This window comes from Catharus ustulatus, chromosome 6 (genome assembly GCF_009819885.2).
Source record: "Catharus ustulatus isolate bCatUst1 chromosome 6, bCatUst1.pri.v2, whole genome shotgun sequence".
Taxonomy (NCBI): domain Eukaryota; kingdom Metazoa; phylum Chordata; class Aves; order Passeriformes; family Turdidae; genus Catharus; species Catharus ustulatus.
In genome coordinates, this window is record NC_046226.1 from 9,910,851 (window position 1) to 9,933,542 (window position 22,692).

The 22,692-nt window shown below is 39.7% G+C and overlaps 1 protein-coding gene across 4 annotated transcripts in view; it reads right to left on the minus strand.

The window, feature by feature from the left end:
* Positions 1-22,692, minus strand: part of KIF26A (kinesin family member 26A) — a 93,777-nt gene that overhangs the window by 15,693 nt on the left and 55,392 nt on the right. For all 4 annotated transcript variants that reach the window (XM_033062936.1, XM_033062935.1, XM_033062933.1 and 1 more), the window contains 2 exons: positions 13,255-13,438; positions 375-584 (listed from right to left, as the gene is read on the minus strand). In XM_033062936.1, the coding sequence (XP_032918827.1) occupies positions 375-584; positions 13,255-13,438 (394 nt within the window). The remainder of the gene's footprint in view (positions 1-374; positions 585-13,254; positions 13,439-22,692) is intronic.

Sequence of the window (22,692 nt, forward strand, 5' to 3'; positions counted from 1 at the left end):
CATTAAGCACATGTTTATTCCCCATTGAAAGCTGTGGGGAAGGACATTAATTCAGTCCCATCAAATGGGTTAAAACCTAGCTGGATGGAAAACTGGATTTCAAGCTGGCTGTGTGCCTTTCTCTAACAAGAGAATGCACAAGAAGATGATTTAGTCAGCAAATCTATCTCTCCAGCTATTATTCCTTAATTTTACATCTCAACTAAACAGAAGATGTAAGAATTTACCCACTTGTCTATTAATTACCGTGCTTTTTCGAGGCATTAAGGCAACTCATTCAAATAAAATTCCCCAGAAACAGAAGGAACTCTTCAGGCAATCAAATGCAGTGGCCAAGAGAAGACTCAAGAGGTTTATGTGAGTGACTCCAGTACCTGTGAAGCATCCTGGGGGAAAACTGCATCAAAGGCAAACATCTTTGGGACAGCAACAACACCTCTTCTGTGACCTGCATTGGAAGGCCCAGTCGTTGCTGGATCATAAAATGTGATTTGCTTTTTTCTTGGGTCTACCTTTAGGAAGGACATGGATTCAGACGTTTCATGTGCTCCTTGAGAGGAACAAATCCTTACCATCACTTTCACCTGCAAGGATTCAGAAGAAAGCAACAACTTGAGTTCCCAGCTACAGATAAACACATGCAAAGCATTCCTCCCAAACCCACTCCCCTTCTTATGATGTGTTTGCAATGTTTAGGTGTGTCAGAATAACCATGGGACAAAAACAGAGCCAGATTTTCCAGCCTGGGGTCTTCACTGAACTAATTAGATTTCAAAGGTGCACTTTGTCTCTTCAGTTGATGCTATTCCAGTTTTACCAATTCAATTTATAAATGTCTCATCTGCAAATATGATCCACTGTACGTGTAACACGATGCCAAAGAAAAGAGAATTCTAGTCTCCTGCCTTTCAAGCACTCAGTGTGACCAAAAGGACACTTTGAAAACCAGTCTGAATAGCACAAGGCCCAGACAGCTACTGCATTTGAAGCAAGTCTAGAAACTTCCAATTTCTCACTCACATCACTCTAATAAAAAGGTGTTTCTCTTACAACTGTCCCAGGCAGTTGCCTTTATGCTGTCATTTCTAGGCTTTTCGGTGGTTAGTTCAGATTTAATGGGGGAAAAAAAAGGAAGGAAAAAAAGCCAAACCACAAACCACTAAAAGGTCAAAAAGTTTGAAAAGAAACCTCTCACAAGGTTCATTTCTGTTGCAGCACTACAAATTATGATATCCTACACACAGGTTTTTAAGACATCTTTAGAAAGCTCTGACATGTTAGCTGTGATTTCCAAAGCACCTTATGGGATGACTGGGTCTCAGGAAAATTCAGCAACAGCTGCACACCTGCTTCTTTTTAAGCTTCCTGGAAATCATGCTTTTTAAAAACCTGTGAAATACTGCCTCACACCCACTTACAATCATTTATCCTTATGAAATGCTCCCATGTCAGAACCAGCATGTTTTATACACTTTGCACTGAAGTAAATTACTATTACAGGTGCAGCTTCAACTCTGAACTGCCTCAAAGAACAGACTTCAGAGAAAAGCAATGTTCAGTGAGAATTACTTTTTCCAGGGTGTATGAAGTGTTTCAGTAACAAGCTGAACAACAGTATAATCTCCTTATTCAACTACCAGACAGCTCTCACAGCACCAGAGTTAACCAGGTGGTTGAAGAGCCTCCATGGTTGCAATACACCACTGCTGGGGCAATTTACAGGTGCACTGTCCACAGCACCCATCAGCACCTTCATCTTCTGCAGCTACTGAGCCATGAAACACCCACTCCTGTTAGAGCACATGGTTCAGTGGTGGGCTTGCCAGGGCTGGGTTAACACCTAGATTTGATCTGGAAGATCCTTTCCAACCTAGACAATTCTGTGGTTCTGTGAGTCAGGCTCACTTTTAGCCCTGAGCTGGATACTGCATGTAGAAGCGGGGTTCAAAAGCACTTGTCTCTGATAAAGAATGATTCTCCATTTCAGTAAGTTTTTTGTTAAATGTAACCTTAAATGGGCCAGGACAATTCGATTCCTACTTACTTTGTTTCAAGAACATTATGTCATTAAAATGGTGTGCACTTATTGCACGAACACATTGTGTCTTTACCAAAAAAAACCAGACTTTGCAGTCAGCACTTCCCTGTCACCTCTGTGTCCACAGAGGTACTGGCAAAGGAAGAACCAAAGCTGAAAACCTACTTTAGCAAAGCACAGCATGTGAAATGCAGGCAACAAGCACAAACTAGAGCAGAGCCACCCTCCAGGACTGCCCCTCGTACCAGACGAGATGAAAAGGTGACAGCAGACACATCTGCACCAGTGTGTGCAGTGAAATGCATTGGCCAAGCCAGGATGATCCACAGCAGATGTGGGAGCAGCAGGAAGCACCATGCTGAACTGTCCCTGCCTTTACCAGCTGGGGAGGGCAGGTAATTCTAGCATTGAAGTTCTCAACTGTCCCTTCTCCTCCTGTAAAGAGCTATCTCCTTCTCTCTGTGGGGGCTAAGCTGCACACAGGCATCCCTACACAACTCCTCAATGGAAATACTTTCCACAAAGCAACTCTAAAAGCTTTTCCCAAACATTTCTTCCAAACAAAGAGGTTAAGAAACAACCAACCCTTCCAACAAACACTGCAGGAGGCTCCACCAAACACAGCAGCAAATTCTTCCACCTATTGACTCAAGCTGTCCCCTGGTTCAACACTTTCTTTTCTTTCGCCTTTCACAGCAATAGAAATATGAAAATACAGTCCCAGAAAACAAACAAACCTTAGAATAAAGGAAACAGCTGCCTCAAAACCAAAGTGCATCAGAGGTGACACACTCAAGGCTGTTTCCCCATAAAAGCTGCATGAAGCCAGCTTTGTGTATTAGCCTGCTAGCTCAACCTTGACATGCTACCAAGGTGCTCATAAAAAATAACCTCCCTCAGGGCAACAAAAAAAGAAACAAAACCTAAATATATAAATATGTAAGTAAGTATAAATGCCCACTTCAGGGTCACTTGATTAAAATGAATTTTAAAATATATGCTGTTTTCAAACCACTTATCTAAACAGTCATTTCTGTTCTCTCTTCCATCTATTATTAGATTATAGCAGCCAGAGCTTGGATAAGAGGAAAATTGGTTTGTTCCTGACCTAAACAGCCAGTTACCCCTATCAGGGCATTGCTCCCCCTAAACACAGTGATGGCTTCACCCACAAAAAATCCTTGTGTGACAAATTAGGTTTTTAAGACCACCTCTCTGAATGAGATAAATACTAAAATAGCTTCCCATAATGGATCAGATCCCAAACTTAACAGGTCCCAAGGGTCATCTTCATTTTTACAATGGAAGTGAGCTTTCAAGACAAATGTGAGGGGGCAGAGAAAAGCAGCTTGAGGGACATCCTCTTTTTAGTGTATTGTGCATAAAAGCTGATTTGCAGAGTGGAAAAACAGTGATTTCACATTTAGTTTCCCTGCCCACTAAATATATCTGTATCTATCAGTAATGGCAGAGTTGTAATGTGCCACACTCATTCATGATGCTGAGCCAGACTGATCTCACTCAGAAATAAAGCAGAAATGCTCATGGAAGTACCATCAAGCACAAAGATTGCTCAAACATATCCCTTCACAAGAGAAAAAACTAAGAGCAGGCAGATGCTGGGTGCATGCACATGCTTTATACATGTGTATAAAGGAAAGGTTTGGTGTAATACTGTTTATTCTTCTCACACTTCCTGCATGCCTGTGGTTGAGGACCAATCTTAAGTGACAGGTTTATATTCTCAGCTCCGAAGTTCATCCCAGCATTCTTCTGGAGTTAATACTGCAGGAAAACAGTACAGCATGAGTACTACAGAGCCAGCCTGGCTCTTGCCTTAAGGATCAATTTAACTGCACCTTCTCCTGGGTCTCTTTATCTAGTTCTCATACAAAAGGCATGCTCACCTGCAGAGACAGCAATATGTGGTGCAGGAAATCATCCAGAAACAAGGGCTTGCAGGGAGGGGAGGATTCAGGATAACACAGGGCCTGTAAATTTGAAAGTAACTTTGGCCCTTAACTGGGGAGCAAATCAGCAATGACTGCACTCTAATGCTTTTATTTGCTTATGAAAATGAATTATTAGAATTAAGCACAATTAATTTCAGGCCCACTCAAGATTACAGTAATTTCACGATTATAAGCCGCACTGATTATAAGCCGCACTTCTGGGTTTCAGCAACTTTTTGGTTTTTGTCCATACATAAGCCGCACCTGATTATAAGCCGCATGTTACAATACAGAGTGTGATAAAAGGTATCTATTCTATCACCATCTGTTGAGGGTGGGGACAGTGATCCTTATCTCAATGGCAGATAATTTGCTAATGGGCCATCCATTGAAACCAGGCAAGGCATTGTTCTTTATCTTTTCACACCCCATCCTTCCTCCAGCCAGTCATTGTCTGCTAATGGCCCATTGAGTCCCACTGCGTGACTGATAAAATTACTGCATCCCATTGAAAGTTGCTCCAGCCAGAGGGAAGAGCCCAACATTTCTTACCAAGATAAAAACAGAGGTTTTGGGACAATAAGGGAGCCCCTTTCTCCACTGGACTCCAGAGGAAAACCGGATTTCTCCACATCACCACTGGACCTCCAGAGGGAAACTGCACCTTCTACAGGAGCACTGCTCCAACTGAGCCACATCTGTCACTGCAAGGGGACTGCAATCACCATTTAATGGGACTGCTACCAACACCCTGCCTGACGGTGTCAGGTTGTACTCTGACTGTGTCAGGGTTTGGAGTTTGTTTCTTTGTAGTACTGTATTTCTATTTTAATTTCCCTAGAAAAGAACTGTTATTCCCAATTCCCATATTTTTGCCTGAAAGCCCCTTGATTTCAAAATTATAATAATTTGGAGAGAGGGGGTTTACATTCTCCATTTCAAAGAGAAACTCCTGCCTTTCTCAGCAGACACCTGTCCTCCAAACTAAAACAGCAACTTTTTGTTCTTTGTCCATGTATAAGCCGCACCTGATTATAAGCCGCACTTTGGGTTCGGACCAAAATTTTAGTCAAAATGGTGCGGTTTATAATCGTGAAATTACTGTACACCCTTTAAGGGTGATTATTTGACAATATGTACAGGTTTGACAATATGTACTGGGGTCAACTCCAACTGCAGTGGTACCAGCCACTGCTAACATTTGTACAAAGCAAGGAAACACAAGAAAAGGAATTTAGAGGAGAATGAATAAAGAAAGGGAAGAATAAGACAGGTCTGAAGGAAAAAGAACAGGTCAGGGGGTGGGAACCAAAGAGACCTAAAAGGATTGGGGGTGAGGGTAGGGAGAGAGAGAACACAAAAAAGGAAAGACAATATTAATTTGGTGATCTCAGACTCAGGGCACCCCACATTGTTTATACTCCTTAAGGAGATCTAACACAGCTATCCATCTTGTGATGGGAATGACCCTTTTTGCTAGAAGTCAATGTTATTACTACTTTTCCCCCCGCCTTTTGTTGTTTCTCCTTCAACGCAGAGAATGACACCAAGTAAGAAAAAATTACAAGTGGAAGTTTATAATTATAGGATATACACAGACATTCATGCAGGCATTGAATACTGGAGAGAGGCTCTACTTTAATGAGGATGTTGATAGAAAGAGGCTATGTTTGTATTTGAGTTCAATTTCTGCAAATAAAAATAAAAAAACATAAATACCACAATATTTTTGCATTATTAACATTTTTCTCAGTGCCTGAAGACAGCCTAAATCATGGAAACAACTGAAGTATCTCATTAATTAACTGATTCTAATCTGGTGGGGTTTGTACACTGAGGGTTCACACTCCATTACTGAACTTTTCCAAATTTGTGTATATGCAGAAACCAGGAGGTCAGCAGAATTGCTGAAGGAAATGCTATTAAAATCAAAAGTGCTTAGGAAATAAAATGGTAAATATATCTTGAATATATCACTACAAGATAAAGAATTCCAAAAAATAAATAAACAAGCACCTAATTTGGAAAAGCTTTAGAAATGGATAGCATAAGGTCAGGGGCCCCTCACCCAGCACAACAATGGGTGTAGTTTTAACCTTCACTGGCAAGGATGAGAAAGTTTCCGAGCAATCAAAGAATTATTAATTTTTTAAAGTTTATCTGTCAGCTTACAGTGTAAGTCAGGGTAAAGAAAAGCAACAAAACAGCCACAAGAATTCATTTGCTCCAGCTATGGAAGGCCACACCTAAGGGATGGATGCTGAAGCATTAAAACAAAAATCACACCAGTTTAATCCCAAACATATGGGATTTTAAGAAGACTAATTGGGAAAAGGGTAGATTTCTGGAAAAAATAAATGAGGGGAATAAAAGAAAAGTCCTCTGTGTGGAAGACAAGGCTATGTGGAGGACTCTGGGGCCAAACCCCATAAAGTTTTAGAAACATCTGATGAGATCACCAGAGAATCACAGATCCATTGATATATCGGTAACCTGTTAGAGTCCTGAGACAAAACCCTAGACCCTGAGATCTTTACCCTTTATGAAAATCAACAAAATACCTCAGAAGCTGAAGGATGTACATTCTGGCTGGCACCAGCCCTTCCTCCCCTTTCAGTGCTCCTCCTCCTTTGATACTGGCTGCCCCATTTCACAAGGAGAGACCACAAGCCCCACTGCCATGTGGAGTCACTGTTCCCATGCTGTCACCTTCTCCAGCATTGCCACACGACCCGCTGGTGTGGGCTCATAGCTTCCAGATGTCCCCAACACTCTGAACCATCAGGGGTTGAGGAGAACAGGACAGAGGAGTCACACCAACCAAAATAATGGGCTGGTTTCAGGACTCAAGACAGTGCAGAGCATCGAGCATGTGCCAGTGCCAGAAAGCAGGGCTGGAAAAAGGAAGAGACAGACCAAAAACCTCTGAAACCCAAAATTTGAAGCAACTGACAGCTGAAGGTGAGACGGATGGTCAGAAGCAAGCTAGCAATTTTATCTTGTAAGGCCCATATATTTTGGATCTGAACTGAATGGAGCTATTGCAAAGAACACAAAATTCCAAGACCAGTGAGGCACGTGTTGTCCCAGAAGAAATCGCTTCCAAGAAATCATTAATTTGCAGAGAAAAGAGCCACTGATCAACAGAGAGAACGATACAACCCCACATAATTCTAGATAGAAACTGGAAACAGCCAGGAGATTGACAATCAGGTTCTCGTAGATTATTACCCCCTAAGCAAGAGAGATGGAAAGCTTTAAACTCTGAAACCAGAGAAAGGGGAAGGACCATCTCACACTTAAAGAACCAGATCATTTGAACTCTGTTCCTAAGACTATCATGGATCTCTACTACATGTTTTAAGCAACAAATACAAAAAATATTATATAGACACATATACATATATACTAGAAAATTGGTCATTCACCTTTCAGTGGAGGTGCCAAACACTCTACACAGTTTAATTAGGGACAGACATGCAGACAGAGAAGACTCCACTAATTCACTAGGTAATGACTAGACTCCATGGCATTTTGAATGTTGAGGAAGTTAGGATCCTGACCTATGTTAGCACAGGCTAACTATAACATATGGTACCTCTTTTGAAATCAATGGATGTGCAGTGTTTATGTTTTTATAGTGATGTTTTGTTAGCATTTCATGCTTATATACTTGTCAAGTTTCCTATTAGACATAATGAGAAGGAAAAAAGTAAAAGGAGTGGATTAAAAAGCATATACAATTTTAAAATACATGTGCTCAAGCCTTTTTTACTAAAATAAACTCTGTATTTTGGGAAGGTGCTGGCACTATACTGGAATCCATTTTAAAAATGCTGCTCATATTCTGCATTACAGCAGTATGATAATCCCTAAATGAACAAGCAATTTGGTCCTTAGCAATAAATGTCATTATAACAAATTTGAATGGACACTAAATATTCCCTAGAAACACACATCCTTGACAGGCATAGTGCAGCCAAGAAGTTAATTTTGTCCAATGTTCACAAAATGGCGTATAACAGCAGGTTAATTAAATAACTATGTTTAGACACCCACCATCCTGAATTAAGATTTCTCACCAAGAAATTACAAAGAATTCACATTCTGTTGAATAAAGACCATTTTCCAATGAAATCACTTATTTTTCAACTACAATGTAAATCAAATTACAAAAGTCCTAGTACAGAGCCAATATTTTTCATGGATTTAATTGCAACTGACAGATATATAACCCTTGCTAAATTGTTTTACTGTGGGTGGTTCTTACAAGCCTTTTATATACTGCCACTTCCAATGGATGGCAAATTTATATGCAAAAATTGCCACACTAGCATAGACCATCTAGCTCCCCTGGGATAATCTAAAACAAAAAGAAAAAAAAATCACTTCTAGATTGTACTCTGCTAAAAAAGAATTGATTCTGTACTCTCAGAAAACTTGATGGAAAACTATTTCATGTTTTCAAGGTGAAAACAAAATACAAGAACTCATGTATTTTTATCTCACTTTTCCACATTTTTGTTTAAGCAGTTCAAGGTGTTTTGGCAAGTACCTTGGATGATACAGTGCTACCTGCATGGATAGGTGAGTACTTACTGTGATACATGGCTTATATCAGAAATAATGCTTCAGTCATTAGGGAACAAGGAGCAGTAAAGATAACAAAATTAAGTACCTATTTGTTATCCATCATCAAACCATCGTAAGAACCAGTGAATGGGACACACAACACACTTAAAACAACCCTGCATGATCAGTAAATCATCTTAGCAGTACCTTAGCTATGGCTTAGTAAAGCATAAATGGAAGTAAATGTCTAAAACTCATAAATGGAGAGCAGTATGCATATACCTGTCCAAGAAACATGTCTGACAATTCAGGTTCACTTTAAATGTTCCATTTCAATTGTTTCACATAGGAGCATTCTGTCATTCTAACATTAAAAAAAATGACAGAATCCTTGGAAGAGACAAGCACTTAAAGTTGCTGTTGTAAGTGATGCAGTATTATAAAGAATGAGCTGAATAGAACCCCAGCAAATAACATTTTGCATGAAAAAGGCTTCCCACCATGCTAAAGAAAAATAGCACATTAGAATGCTATACAGCAGCCACTGTAAAAAGGATGTCTTTCTTAATACCACAATATGATAAATTATCTTAAGTAGCACATTAATGTCAGAAATTGAGCATAATCTAACTTCTTTCCAGTGACAATATTAAATGGCTTTCAGACATCTTTCCTACTATTCTGACATTAAATTTAATAACACCCAGAGAGACCACAAAAATGATTCAGTTGCAAGAATCATGGTGCACTGGATCATTGCCTTTTAAGTAAGATTTAACTAAATGGTTTGGACTCTGATGCTTTTGGCACATTCAAAAGAAAGGTTTGAATTTTGCCATGTAACATTTATCAGTAGTGTGCAAAATTCCTTTCAGTATCCAGTTGGAATTGATAGTGGGATCTTCCTTTTGCATGAGGTTGATTACAGTTGATTATATGAAACACAGGTCCCAGGCAGACCTAGTGTAATAAATTTTTGCTTTTTTCTTTTTCAACTTTTCCCTGCTTGGTATTCCTGTGTGTTGACAACCCCAGCAAGCACCTGTGAGAGTGTATAACACTTTGTAATCTTACTAAAGAAAATTAAGCAAAAGGCTTAATTAAAGATTTGTATCACAGGACAACTCCACACACTGCTGCTGAAATTATTACAGGCAGGAAAAAAATTGGTATTTCTGAAATGTAAAAGAAATTACTACAATTTATTTTCCACCTTACAGAAAAATATTTGAAACAGTGAGAAATTATAAATACAAATTGCAAAAGATATGTAAGGGCCCTTTGCTGCAGATAAGTATCTAATAACAAATCTATTCAAGCATAAAAGCCATATAGCAATTTCACTGCAGAAGAACTGGATGATACACATGGAGATGATGATGTGAAATTAAGAATAAATTTAGATCTTGGGCTCAAGTAATCAATAACTGAGTGCAAGGGCAAGAACTGGTCATCATGATCTCTCCACAGTCCTGCTCACCCAGCAGTGCTCACAAAGCACAGTAACTTCACTACCAAAAGCAAGGACTCAAGCCTCTTCCTTTCCCCAAATGTCTGTTGTGCTTAAATGTTCAAGATAAGGTCCGACAACAAGTGGCTGGACCTGTTCAGCTCTTGACACCCCAGAAGAACAGAAGATAGTCGAGATGCTACTTTCAGTCAGTTCCTTAGATTCAACTGTCCCATCACTCAGTTCAGAGTAACTCTTATTTCTTTGTTGGCCCCAAAAATTATGTCACATTTTCCACATTGTTTCTGTCTCTCTTAGAATATATTGAACCAACCTTGAGTATCAGTGGATGGAAAAAATGTTAAGAATACCATTGCAGAGACAATACAGAAAGCCAGTCATAGTTGCCACTGTAAATGCTTCAACATGCACTTTAAGCTTCCAGTGGATTTACAAGAGAAACGGGACTGCACAGAGTGTGTCAGTACAAACAATAATTAGTCACTGCAGTATTGAGGCACTTCTCACACAGAATAAATAGTATTCTGGCACAGTTGGTTTATCATTCATCTCTTCATTTATTTATAAAGGGAGGCAAATTCCTCTCATTGAAGCATCCTGGACACTGCATGGGTATCCAGTTTGTTACTTCTGTTTTTCATTCTTGCTCAACAACTCCTCAGAGGTGAGGGAGGCAAAGGCTGCTTAACCCACTGTAACCACCCAGTAACAGTGAGGGCCACTGCTGAAATGGGAATGATCACCCAAACCACATGGAGTACCAACCACAGCCACAGATGCTGTGGTAGGAAAAAGTGACTCCAGAATTCATCACTGATTCTGTTCCATATGTGTATCTTATATTCAGTATTGGACAGGCTGCAAGAAAAAGCTGAGGGAAATGATAAACAGCAGGAGTGTAGAGTAAAAAGCTGTTAGAAGAGAGTCTGATGTTAACACAGGACCACAGCACAACTGCCAGTGTTTACTGATTGTTCTCTCCATTGCTGTGATACTTAAAGCAGTGAGGAAGAAAAGTAATTACATTATTCCCATCACTCTCATCATGAGATACCAGCTGAGTAAATCTTGATCAGCAGAAGCTGTTGATAGGAAATAATGGAGAGTGCTAATGCACAGTGAGCTAAATGCTACCAAAAGTCATTTGATATTGCTCAGAAAAGGTGAAACTATGAATTTTTACTACTAAAGAACACCTATAGAGGAAGACACTTCTTGGATCACCAGTTCTAAGAATTCAAACACATGAAATTTCATTTGTGCTGACTCAAAATTTTTAGAAAAAGCTGTATTGCTGGAGGGTCTTTTTAAGGCAAACACTGATATTTATAAAGTTGCAAAAGAGAAATGGAGACATTTAGTAGGTACTGCATATCTTACACTGTGTTTCAGAGATGGCTACTTGGGGTTTTGAGGAGCATTAAAACTGATAAACTAGCCTCCCCCATCAGCATTTGGATGCTCTAAATCTCAACTAAAAGGCTGATTCAATTAGCAGCAGAGAGCTCTTATCCTCTCCAGCAAAGCACAGGGTTCTTCCAAATTGTGGTCAATAAGTATTTGGTGAGAAGAAACAGCTGGAATCCTCAGAGATTCACAGATGCTGAGCTGTAAGAAATCCACAAGGATCAAGTCCAACTCCTGGCCCTGAAGAGGACCATCCCCAAGAATCACAAAAAACAGAATGTTCAATACTCTATGATCCTTTTAGGTTCCTTCCAACTCGGGATATTCAGTCATTTTATGTTTTCAATATTTTTCAGCTGAGAGCTAAAGAACAGACATTTTGAGGGTCAACAGACAGACACATCCTGTGCTGGAGGAGAAGCTCCCACAGCTGAGCTGATCAGGGTCCTGCCACATCCTTGGAATTCTGGTGGAGCTTTTCCCTTGGAAAGTTCTCCGCTCTACTCACTAATGAAACAGTAGGTAGAGCACATGACCCAAGGCATATTATCTCCACCCCGCTGGAATCATGCACTTGATCACAGACTTGATAAATCTGTCTGAGTACACCAGATAAACCAGTGCTTTCCATGAGGTCATGCTGGGAAGTTCCACCAGCTGCCCTCAAAGCACAGGAAAAATGCTGTAGCCTCTTGGCTACACATAGCTGCAGGCACACAAATGCAGAGGCAGTTTCACTGAGCTGCAGGCACAAGGATATACAATCATACTTTAAAGGTCTCCCTAAGGCAAAGTGCCTCAGAGATGCCAGGCTCCCTGTTATTCCTGGTGCCATGGCCAAGTACTAAGTCTCACAGAAAAAAAAAAACCAAAAACAGGCACAACAAATGGGTTTTGTTAAAACTCACGCATAGAAAGGATATTGTTTAGCAAACCCTCCTCCACCTGGAAATGTCTAAATTACTGTGCAAGGTTTACTGTATTCCATCAGTACGTCTCCTTTTCTAAAAGACTAGAAAAGCAGTATAAAAAAAAAAATCCATTTTCCTCTGTGACTTTTCAACTGCTTAAAACAGCCCAAATTATCCCTTTATTTTCCAATAAGCACAAACTAAGGAAATACAGAGTATTCTCTGTGAGTAAGTGTCAGCTCCAGGTAGTTAGGCTGACAAACTCTTTATGTTAATGCTGATTTGTATAGTTACTCTAGGTGCATATTTTAGCTCTCCTGTGCACATTACATAGCTCAATTCTATCTTCAAACACTAGTCTCTTATAGCCTATGTAAATAAGTATTCAGACTCTGTTGTGTGGATGATTAAACAGTTATAAATATGAATAGATCTCCAAGTAATTGGGTTGTATTTTAATTAATTTTAGATAAACTTATCACGAATTTTTCAATTTCAAAGGTGCTGCATTTCCTAAGTTGGCGAGACTGCTACTCCATTTCCATTCTCTTACAATGACATGTGAAGCAGAGGGAAACAAAGCCCCCTGAGCACATCTCCTTAACCTCAGCAGAGAGACAGCACCAGTGCCTGAGTCCTGCTGCCAACACAGAGATTCCTCCTTCCAGCTGAAACCTGGGCTTGGACCAGTGGCTTTGGATGTCAAAGGAAATTTTGTCTCTTACTCTTTGCAGAGTCCACAGGAGGTAACAGCACCCAGGCACATTCAAATGGATGTGGTTCTCTCTCTCTATCCCAAGACCCTTTCTTGAGTCTACCCAGCTCTGTTCCAGGCCAGAAGTTTCCAGACCAGTTTAAATTCGTCTAGAAAAAATATTTTAAAATATTGAAATGCAAAGTTACCTTTCCAATGCCAGGGTTGTCCTTGATTTTGGACACAGCTCTCAGAAGGCATGGTGGTGCTGGGGGAGGACAGAGCTGCAGGATGCCACTAAAGTTAGTGGCATAAATAGAGAAGTCGTGTGTGTGTGGCAGGGGTGGATGGTATTTCTTTCTCTTCGAAGACAGGTTAAGCTTCTGTGCTGCTCTGTATGAAAGTAATAGCAAGAAAAGACAATGTTATTTAGGTGTTAACAGGAATCTGAACCAGACAAACAGATGCTCATTGTCATCACTGCCTGCTTTACAAATCAAGACATTGCATTCTAATCTGATTTCATAAGGACAAGCCATCAGGACACTAATAAAGGAAATATGAGTAGACAAATTACTGGCAAAATATTCAGTTATTTTCTCCACCAACAGAATTTCAATTATAATCTAACTTGCCCTTCTTTTCCCCAACAGTCTGACATCTGAATCCTAAAAAACTAACATCTCACTGATGTAATAAAAAGCTGAAATAATTCCCTTGTCACTGGCAGAACCAGATGGACTTTGCTGGTGATAACATTATGAAAGTGGTTCTTTGTACCCTACAAGTTACTCAAGGCAGAGAATAGCACTCCAAGTCAGCCAAGCTCAAGATCCTCTCCTGTTGACTGCACAGAAAATCCTTAGATAACAGAACATTTCCTTTGAGACAGATTGTTTTTTCCTCCCCAACTCCATTCTTTCACATTAAAATGGAAAGCTATTAAAAAGGCATGCTTTAATGTGCTGAATGATAATGATCCTGCTTTTGAAATGTAGAATTCCAAAACATAAAAGATGAAGAAGGAGGAAAAATTAGAACATACAATTAAAATTGTAACATTCTTCCTTGTGACTAAAAACAGGAACATAATCTATTTTTTCTGCTATTTCCCATCAGCAGCACCAAACAAGACAGCAAGAAACCAAAACAGAAACTCTTCCCTACGTAAAATCCTGCATAGGAAAATAAAATTCACCCTACAGAATGATCATTTTAAGTAGAATAAAATACATATATATTAGCAAGCACATGCTGGACAACTGGGCATAGCAATGAGGGTGAACTCTCAGCTCTCTCAAAGTCAAGGAGAGCTTTACCACTGGAAAAAGACACATGTGATGCAACCCTGAGACTGTCAGTAGACGGTCCACTGACAGATAAATAGCATAAAAGCATCCAAATTGTTACCTTTTAGCATTACTTTGAATGATTGTCAGGGCAGCAAAAGCACAAGGTGTCCCACTGCCAGCATCTGTGGACATGCTGAGACCACACTACTGATGCCAGCAGGTCTCTGGGGACAAACCACTATTCTGGTCCATGCTTGCAATACAAGGGCTTGTCACTTTGAACAAATTAATAAGCATCTTTATACAACGACTATTTTATATTTTCATCATGTCTGTCAACCCAAGTATTTTCAGTGAGATCAAACTGGCACTAGCATCTGGGAAGTATTATAAGCAACAGACCTGTGGAGAAACCAAGGCAGTGTTTTGCTGTCATAATGAATTAAGGGTAAATCTAGAACCCCAACCTTGCTACAAATCATGTCATCGTTGTCAGGCAGCTTTGGGCTTAGTCACCTTAGCAAGGTGATCAGAGAGGGAAACTGTTCCTTTGCTTATATTTATTGTAGGTTAGAAATAAAACATAACACCAAGAGCAGAAGGGATGCACAGTTTCTTCAGCTGCACTATTGGCTTCAAGTGAGCAACAGCACAAAGAACTGGCTTTGCCTGAGGAGCAAAACTGGACACTTGAGTCAAAATTAAACAGCTAGTTAGTACAACAGCAAGACTCTCAATACAGATCTCCAAAATTCCCAATCCTTTTCTCCATATTCCTAAACTTGTGTGTTAAACTCCTGAACTTTTTTACTTCAACTTCTAGAGATGCAGGCCCCCTACGTGCTTCCTTCTCCCTCTACAAACACTACAGTATACAGAAAAAGACAGACTCATGTGATGAAAAAATGAAGCTCTAGTTCCAAACTCAGAGGGAGCCCAATGCCACTGTCTTTTGAGGAACAAGTTGGACTTTTGCCTCTGAGGAAAGAAGCAGCTTTTGACTGCATCCTGAAACCAGCAGGAGCTGCAACCCACAGCGAAGCAAAATACCACAAGCGTGGGTTTATACAGAACCTCAAGGGTTTGGTGGCAATGAGAACTGATTTAACTGCCTAAATCTCAAATCCCCTTGCTAATACTTCATTCACTATGTAAACATATGCTGAAATAGGACACCAGGAACACAGTTGCACAACTTCACTGTGGTTGCAGCTGCACATTAAAACCCTAATGCCTCCTAAATTATATGCAGCTTTACTGTGCAGAGAAGAGTCTCTACCTGTTGGTACTGTCATTGTGGAACTCAAGACAGTCATTAGCATCTATCTCCAAGTACCAATTAACAATCCTGCTTATTATTTAATCGTCTTGTTGATTAATATGAAAGATAATGCTTATTTTCTTGTTTACATGCTATGATCCCTTGTTGAAATTATAAAAACTCCTCAAGAGAATGTCTTCAAAGTGCAATCAAGATATACATTAAATCCTGATGAAATAATTACTCCTACAACAGATCAGGCTGAAGGAGCTCCTCTGGGAAACATACATGAAAGGGAATGAGATACAAAGGACAAATTTACTCAGGAATTGTGTGTTCAAGGAGCTAAGCATTAACACCCAATGCGTAACTGCACCCAAAAAGGCCAAGCTAAGCAAAACATATAAACAATGAACAGAAAATGCCACTTTTTAGAAGTATAGAATTTCTCAAAATAACTCAGTAGCACTTTTCTGAGACGTTTGATAAGCAGATCCAAAATACTGAATCTGTTACTAATTGCTTCACTTCTGCACCAAGCCAGAACCACTTTCAAACTGGTTCACACTGACAGCGTGCATAACCTTCCTGCACCTCCACTGTTCCAAGAACAGTGGCACATGCTACCTAAAGCAATTAACTGCTGTAGTGCTGATAAATCCTCTTCCTGTGAGTCTGAAGGGTGATGATTTTACTAAGAAACTTGGCAAAGGGACTGTTGATGTCCATGTGAGATAACAGGAAACTGAAAGCAGAGGAACTGGAGTAGCTGTTGTAGAAAATAATCAGTGCTTTGATGGGCAACCAGCCAGCTGCACTAATAATGATGCATGTGGTTCACACTTAAAAAGCATCTCTTGTCAGGTAACAGTGCACAAAGCTTAATTACAACCTCTGTGTGTTTGAATACAAGAATGGCTTTGCCTGACATTCAAACAAGGTTATTTCTGGAGTTGGAACACCACAGACAACTTGCAAAAGAAGTATCAAACAGCTTGCTGGGCTTGATTTTGTTTGTTGTTTTGGGGTTTTTTTCTCAGAGGGAAAGGGTAAGGATCTAATTGAAAGCATAGGGCAATTTAGGCAAAACAAAACATCACTATCAAACTGCAGAGTCTAAATATGAATTCAAGTAATTGTCATCCTCATGTCCTGTAAAAAGCACAGTCAGTTCTTTAACAAAAAGTCAGTCAGGCAGCCCCTTTCACATGCTTTGCTTGGGCTCCTGGGCAGGTCCAGGCAAAGAGCACTCTCATCAATCCCTATGTGCTTCTTGCAGAACAAACAATACATTTGGTGGCATCCCAGCCACTTACTCATTAGGCCAAAATATGGCCAAGCTGGTCTGGACAGGGGCCCAAATAAATCAAACAATCTAACTTCAGAAAGCTCTTTACTTCAGTAAAATTCATGAGAGGATGCATTTACATGGAGCCAGCCCTGAGACACTCCAGAGTGCCAGGGTTTCCCCAGTCCTTATCCAACAACATATTTCTGAATTTACATTTAAGTTTTCAGTTGTGTCTTTTCTCCAGAATTCCTTTTCTCAGGGGGAATTTGTTCCATGGAGACAGGGTTGGAAAAGTTCTTCTAAACTGGGTCTTTTTGCCTGGCACCAGAAAGACAGAACTCAAGCTCATAGCAGATCACTTTCTGTGCCTAATTTGGTGCCATGTCCATTGCCTGACCTGCTTCTTTTTCTCAAATGTAATCTTGCACAGGAAGCCCTCACACACACCTTCAGCACCACAATGACCTTGTTCAACATCAACTTCTGCTTCTTCACAGGGAAAACGATGACCTTTAGAGAATTCTACACAAAACTTGAGCATTATTGTCATTTGTTTCTCTGGGCATGTCCCAAACATTTGTCACAGCTCTGACAGAGTTTTACATTTCCCCCCTATCTTCTCTTTCCCCACTTTTGTACAGAACTTCTCTTCCAGTTAAAGCCTGAGAGACATCCATGTATATTGCTTTTAGTTGTGAGATCTACTGTCTGCATTTTGCTTAACTCTGTCCCTCTTTAATAGAAGATATCTTTTAAGATGCTCTGGAGAGTTCTTTCCTCATAGCCAGGCATCAGGGTAGAAAATAAAACTAATATATGGCCCATGCAGGGGCACTCAAATATCAAATGACAAGGGACAGTCTCTAACCTGCTCTTTTCCCCACACAATTTACAGATTACTGGCTTTTCTGCCATGCATGGATGAGACCAGGGAGGAAAACCATGGCCAGATCAATTACATAATGTTCAGCACCTAGGGAACAAGAATGTGCAACGACAGCAGCTACAAAGCCTGCTCATTGAAAGAGTCATGCCATTTTTAATTTTAAATTCTGCCTATGTTGTTAGCATGACATTTCAGATATTCTGATGTACAGCAAGCTGCTTCTGGCTTACACTCCCTGCACACATTCTGCACATTATAGCTGTGAAAGTAAACAGCACAATTTAAATCCCTAAAGCACTCTTTCTGAGCATAATTTCTCCACAAAAAAAAGAAAATTATATTTGAAACTTTCATAACTATGCAAAGTTATAAATTTTTGCTTAAAACTTTGTGAATTGTATTAACCATCAGAAGGAAGAGAGCTATGAAATATACTTTGGGACACATATTATAAATTAGTCAACTGAGATAAAGGCAGAGGACTTAATGGACACAGTACATTTATGGACAAACTGCCAAAAGTCAGAAATAGAACTTGGAGTCCTGCTTCCCATTATTAAGCTCCACTGACAAGAATAATAAAATAAAACTTCTGCACATTCGATTCAACCTGACTCATTAAATATTAACAGTTCTAGTGTTATTAGCCAGCCTTATCTTTCAGAGATCACTATCATTATTCATATTGTGAGAATGCTAAAATGGTCAAGGCCAAAGGAGTGTACAGTCCAAGCCTTAAATATCCTGAACTTGGACTTTACACAAGAGGATGCTTACTCAAGACTTTTGGTTTGACCTTGACAGACATCACAGAAGTGATTTTTATCCTGATTCTGAGCCATCTCCCAAGTTTGAAAATTATGGATTCAGGCTTACACTGAGAACTAGTCAATTTTAAAGCAAAGCTTTCCCAAACTTTCCCAGTTCTCAGCTCAACAAGGCATAAATCCCCCCACATAACCAATATCCCAATCTTTTCCTGCTGCCAACCAGTTCCAAAGGAAGCAGTGGGAAAGTCACAGCCTGTCATCCTATCTGCAGTTCCAGTTATTGTTTCCTTAATCACTCATCAAAATAGGCAACAAATAGACGGATGTCCTACAATACATCCTCCAGCACCCTGTCCCAAGCCTTCCACAACTCACAGGATAAACTTGGTTGGCATTATTATTTTTATTATTCTATTGCTGTTTGATTTGTGGTTCAAAAATTAGGAAGGCAGCACAATGAAAAAAAAATGCAGTTGCTACCCAAAACCCCAAGTAAAAAATTAAAAAACAACAAGGTATCTGTTTCCACTAACAGCATTCACCTTGGAAAACAAAATGTGATTTAAAAAACACGTTTTTAAAGAGAAAACCAGGAATGTCTAAATACATCATGAAGGTTTGGAAAGGACAGGCATCATCCGTATTTCTAGAGTAAATTTTGTCCAAGGAGCCACTTAAAAAGCATATGATAAACCTTGAGGGTATGGTCTCTTCCTCCCTCAAGCTTACTCGGTTCCTGTAATGGATGTACAACTTGTAGAGGACATAGACACTTTCCCAACTTCATATCATTACACAAATTCTGCACCAAACCTTTGTTTGCTTAGTTGTCCCAGCAATGCTGCTGAGAATCACTGCCAGGAAGAACAAACAATTAATGTTTCTTATTTCTGTGTTTTGACTTCCTCAATAAATAATTAGTTCATCTGGATCACAATACACAGCCTCAAACAATGGCATTTTTATAATGGGTGAGGGTAATAAAGTTTCAATAGAAACTCATTATTCTGAAACATTCCAAAATGTCAAACCACATTTAGTATTTTGAGGATGTTACCTCACCAACACTGAGAGAGCAAATATCTCCAATTCGAGACAAAGTTCATGCCTTGCCTCGTGCACATAGCATAATCTTGAAATTCAGACTTGAATTTCAGCCTCTCACTTTGACCTTGTAATTTTCTCTTACTATCTCTTATTAAAATCAGCAAGGCAGAAATAAAAAATCAGCAGTGTTGACATATTAGGAACATCATCGTTTCACAGTTTTTTACTAGACAGTTTTTAACTACAGTTACTCTTAGAAAATTCACATCTCGTGTCTCCCATTCCGTATTTTCCCCCCACCTCACTAGCAGACATGCAGAGGAGGTTATTTCCTTCTCCTGCAGCAGCATGAAAAACCTGCATGAAAACCACTACTACAGCCCAGTCTTCTTTTTTCAAATTAAGAAGTCCCAATCCTTCCAACCTCTCCTCACAGGTCAGATTTCCTTAATTTCTGACCATTCTTATTGCTTGCCCCCAACTCTATTCACAACTTTATGAAGTATGGAATAAAAGCTTTGTGCATCAGTGAGCAATAATCAAGGCTCACCTGAATTCAGGCACAGTACAGAAATGCCAGGCAAAGCCACTCTGGGATAAACTCAAAACAATCTCCAGAAGATGAGAAGCTAAAACAAACCTGTAGGGTACTCCTGACATCAGAAGAGCTCCCCCATGCTGTAGAGACCCAAGAGCTGGTCCCTCCACTCAGCTGGTTATTAAATTAACAGAAGCAACCAATCTAGTCCATCTTCAAGCATTCAAGTAATTTGCATACAGGTATCCAATAAGAAATTTTCACCCCACTTCTCTGTAGTTTTTCCCCAAGTTTAAGAAACACAAAAGGGCAGATCCTCACAAGCACTGACAATTGCTATCCAACCATTTTTCCTGCTCTCCCAAACCAGCAGATTCTGAGGTTGCTGCTACAAAATTGTCACTTCCATATTCTCTTCAGCTTGCAGATTTAAGACATCTTTCTGGCCAAAGAACATTGCTTCAGCAGCCAGAAGCAGTGTTCAGGAACTGACTTTTACATATATATATATATATATATATATATACACACATCAGAATAACAGCTAGTCACAGCAGCCTGCCACATACCATTTCCAGCTCTGCTCACTAATGATGTTAAACAAAGCAAGAGCAGATGAACATATTGCTGCACTTCCACACTCGCTGTTTACAACTGTACCATATGACAAACTGCTGAAAACCTGTGTAGGTTAATCTTTAAGTTAGCAAGACTGTCAACACCTAATACAGAAATATGTCAGTTCCCAGGTTGCACACTGCATGGATAGCTATGTACTGAAAACACAGCTACCTGAATGCCAGCAATATTTCCCCACTCTGTCTCATGAGCTAACTGAGCTAAAGCAGGCAGAACCACATCAATCTAAGCTCACTCCTTAGGCAAAAAAAAGTTGGACTTATTTGCAAGCAAGAGACAGATGCATGAAACAGTCAGGTTGAGCAAAATAGAATTCTAGTCTCATTTGTATTCTGTCAAGAAAAAGTAAGAAAGACATTTTTAAAACTACAAAGTAATGCAACTGAAACAATGGTGCTAACTAGCCCTTCACTATTGAAGTAACACTTAAATCAATTACAGTAATTTCACTACTATAAGGCGCACCTTAAAGCCAAAAATTTTGATCAAAACCCGGAAGTGCGCCTTATAATCCGGTGTGCCTTATATATGGACAAAGTTCAGAAATTTGCCGACAACCCGGAAGCGCGAGCCACGACCCAAGCTGCACAGGTCAGCGGGGCTCGCGCGATTCCATTACTTGTTGGTTACTTTGTTGCACACAGATCTTCACTGCAAAAATAAAGTGCACCTTATAATCTGGTGCGCCTTATATATGGAAAAAGGTTGGAAATTTGCCAACCCGGAAGTGCGCCTTAAAATCCGGTACGCCTTATAGTCATGAAATGACTGTACTTAAAATTTTGCTTTCTAGTATCAGTTCCCAGTGTGCAAAAATCATTCTGCTCATTCAGGCTGCTCCAGGGAAGAGGTAGATATATTTGTAATTGGGAAAGATGAGAGATAAAACACATGACATGGTTAACAAGAGTTTTTCTGGAACGCCAGATTCAGACAAATATCTAACAGGAAAGAGAAGGACCAAAAGAGGGGGAAATTCAGTATTTCCATGTTCCTGATTGCATATAGCAGTCTGAATACAAGTTAGCATCTTTGAATATAATGCCTTCTTCACAACAAAAGCTCTGAGGTGGGTTACATTTTCCTGTTACCTTCCTTTGACCCAACACACCATCCCCACAGATACACCTTTCTCATCAATTCCAGCTCCCTCAGTACCATATTTTATTGCACATCTAGAAAATCCACATAGGATCCATTCCCACTTCAGCTGGGTTTTATTTCAGATGCTTAGTCAAAGGTTTGACACCTATACTGCCAAGCAAATAACTTCTCAGGGGGCCATTTACTTATTCCTACTGTTAGTGAGTTAAGTGGTCACTGACAGCACTAAATGATGCAGTGGAAATCATCCAAGTACAGAAGTGGTATGCCTACACAATGACTATTTTTAAACAGAGGAGGGACACATGGGCTACTAAACCCAGGGTTACTATGGTTAATTTAACTGACATCCGTTCTGAAGTGATAGTTCTCAGAGGTGTAACAGGCTTTAAAATAACACTTAGAAGTAAAATTTGAGATTCATGTTTTTCCATCACTGCAGATGGAGAGATCTGACTATTTCTGACCCAAAAATGGTAACTTCAAATTTCAGTAAAAAGAGCAACTCCTGAAGACCTGCTTGAGATGCATTATCAAAAAATATTCTGAAGCTTTCCCTAAAGTTCAGAAAGCATCACTAGTAACATTTAGATTATATTTATTATATGCTGATTAACATCCATTGAGTCCTTTTCTCCAGAGGGCAAGTGCTTCCTAATAAATGAGTTCCAACATTGAGGACACAAAAAAGCCAAAAATAAAGCAGAAAGCAAACCCAATAGCAGCACTAACTAATGATGAGTGAGATACTGGCTAAGCTCTTTGAAATGTCCTGCCAAAAGAAACATCTTCCATACTCCAGCAGGAAGGATGAACGAA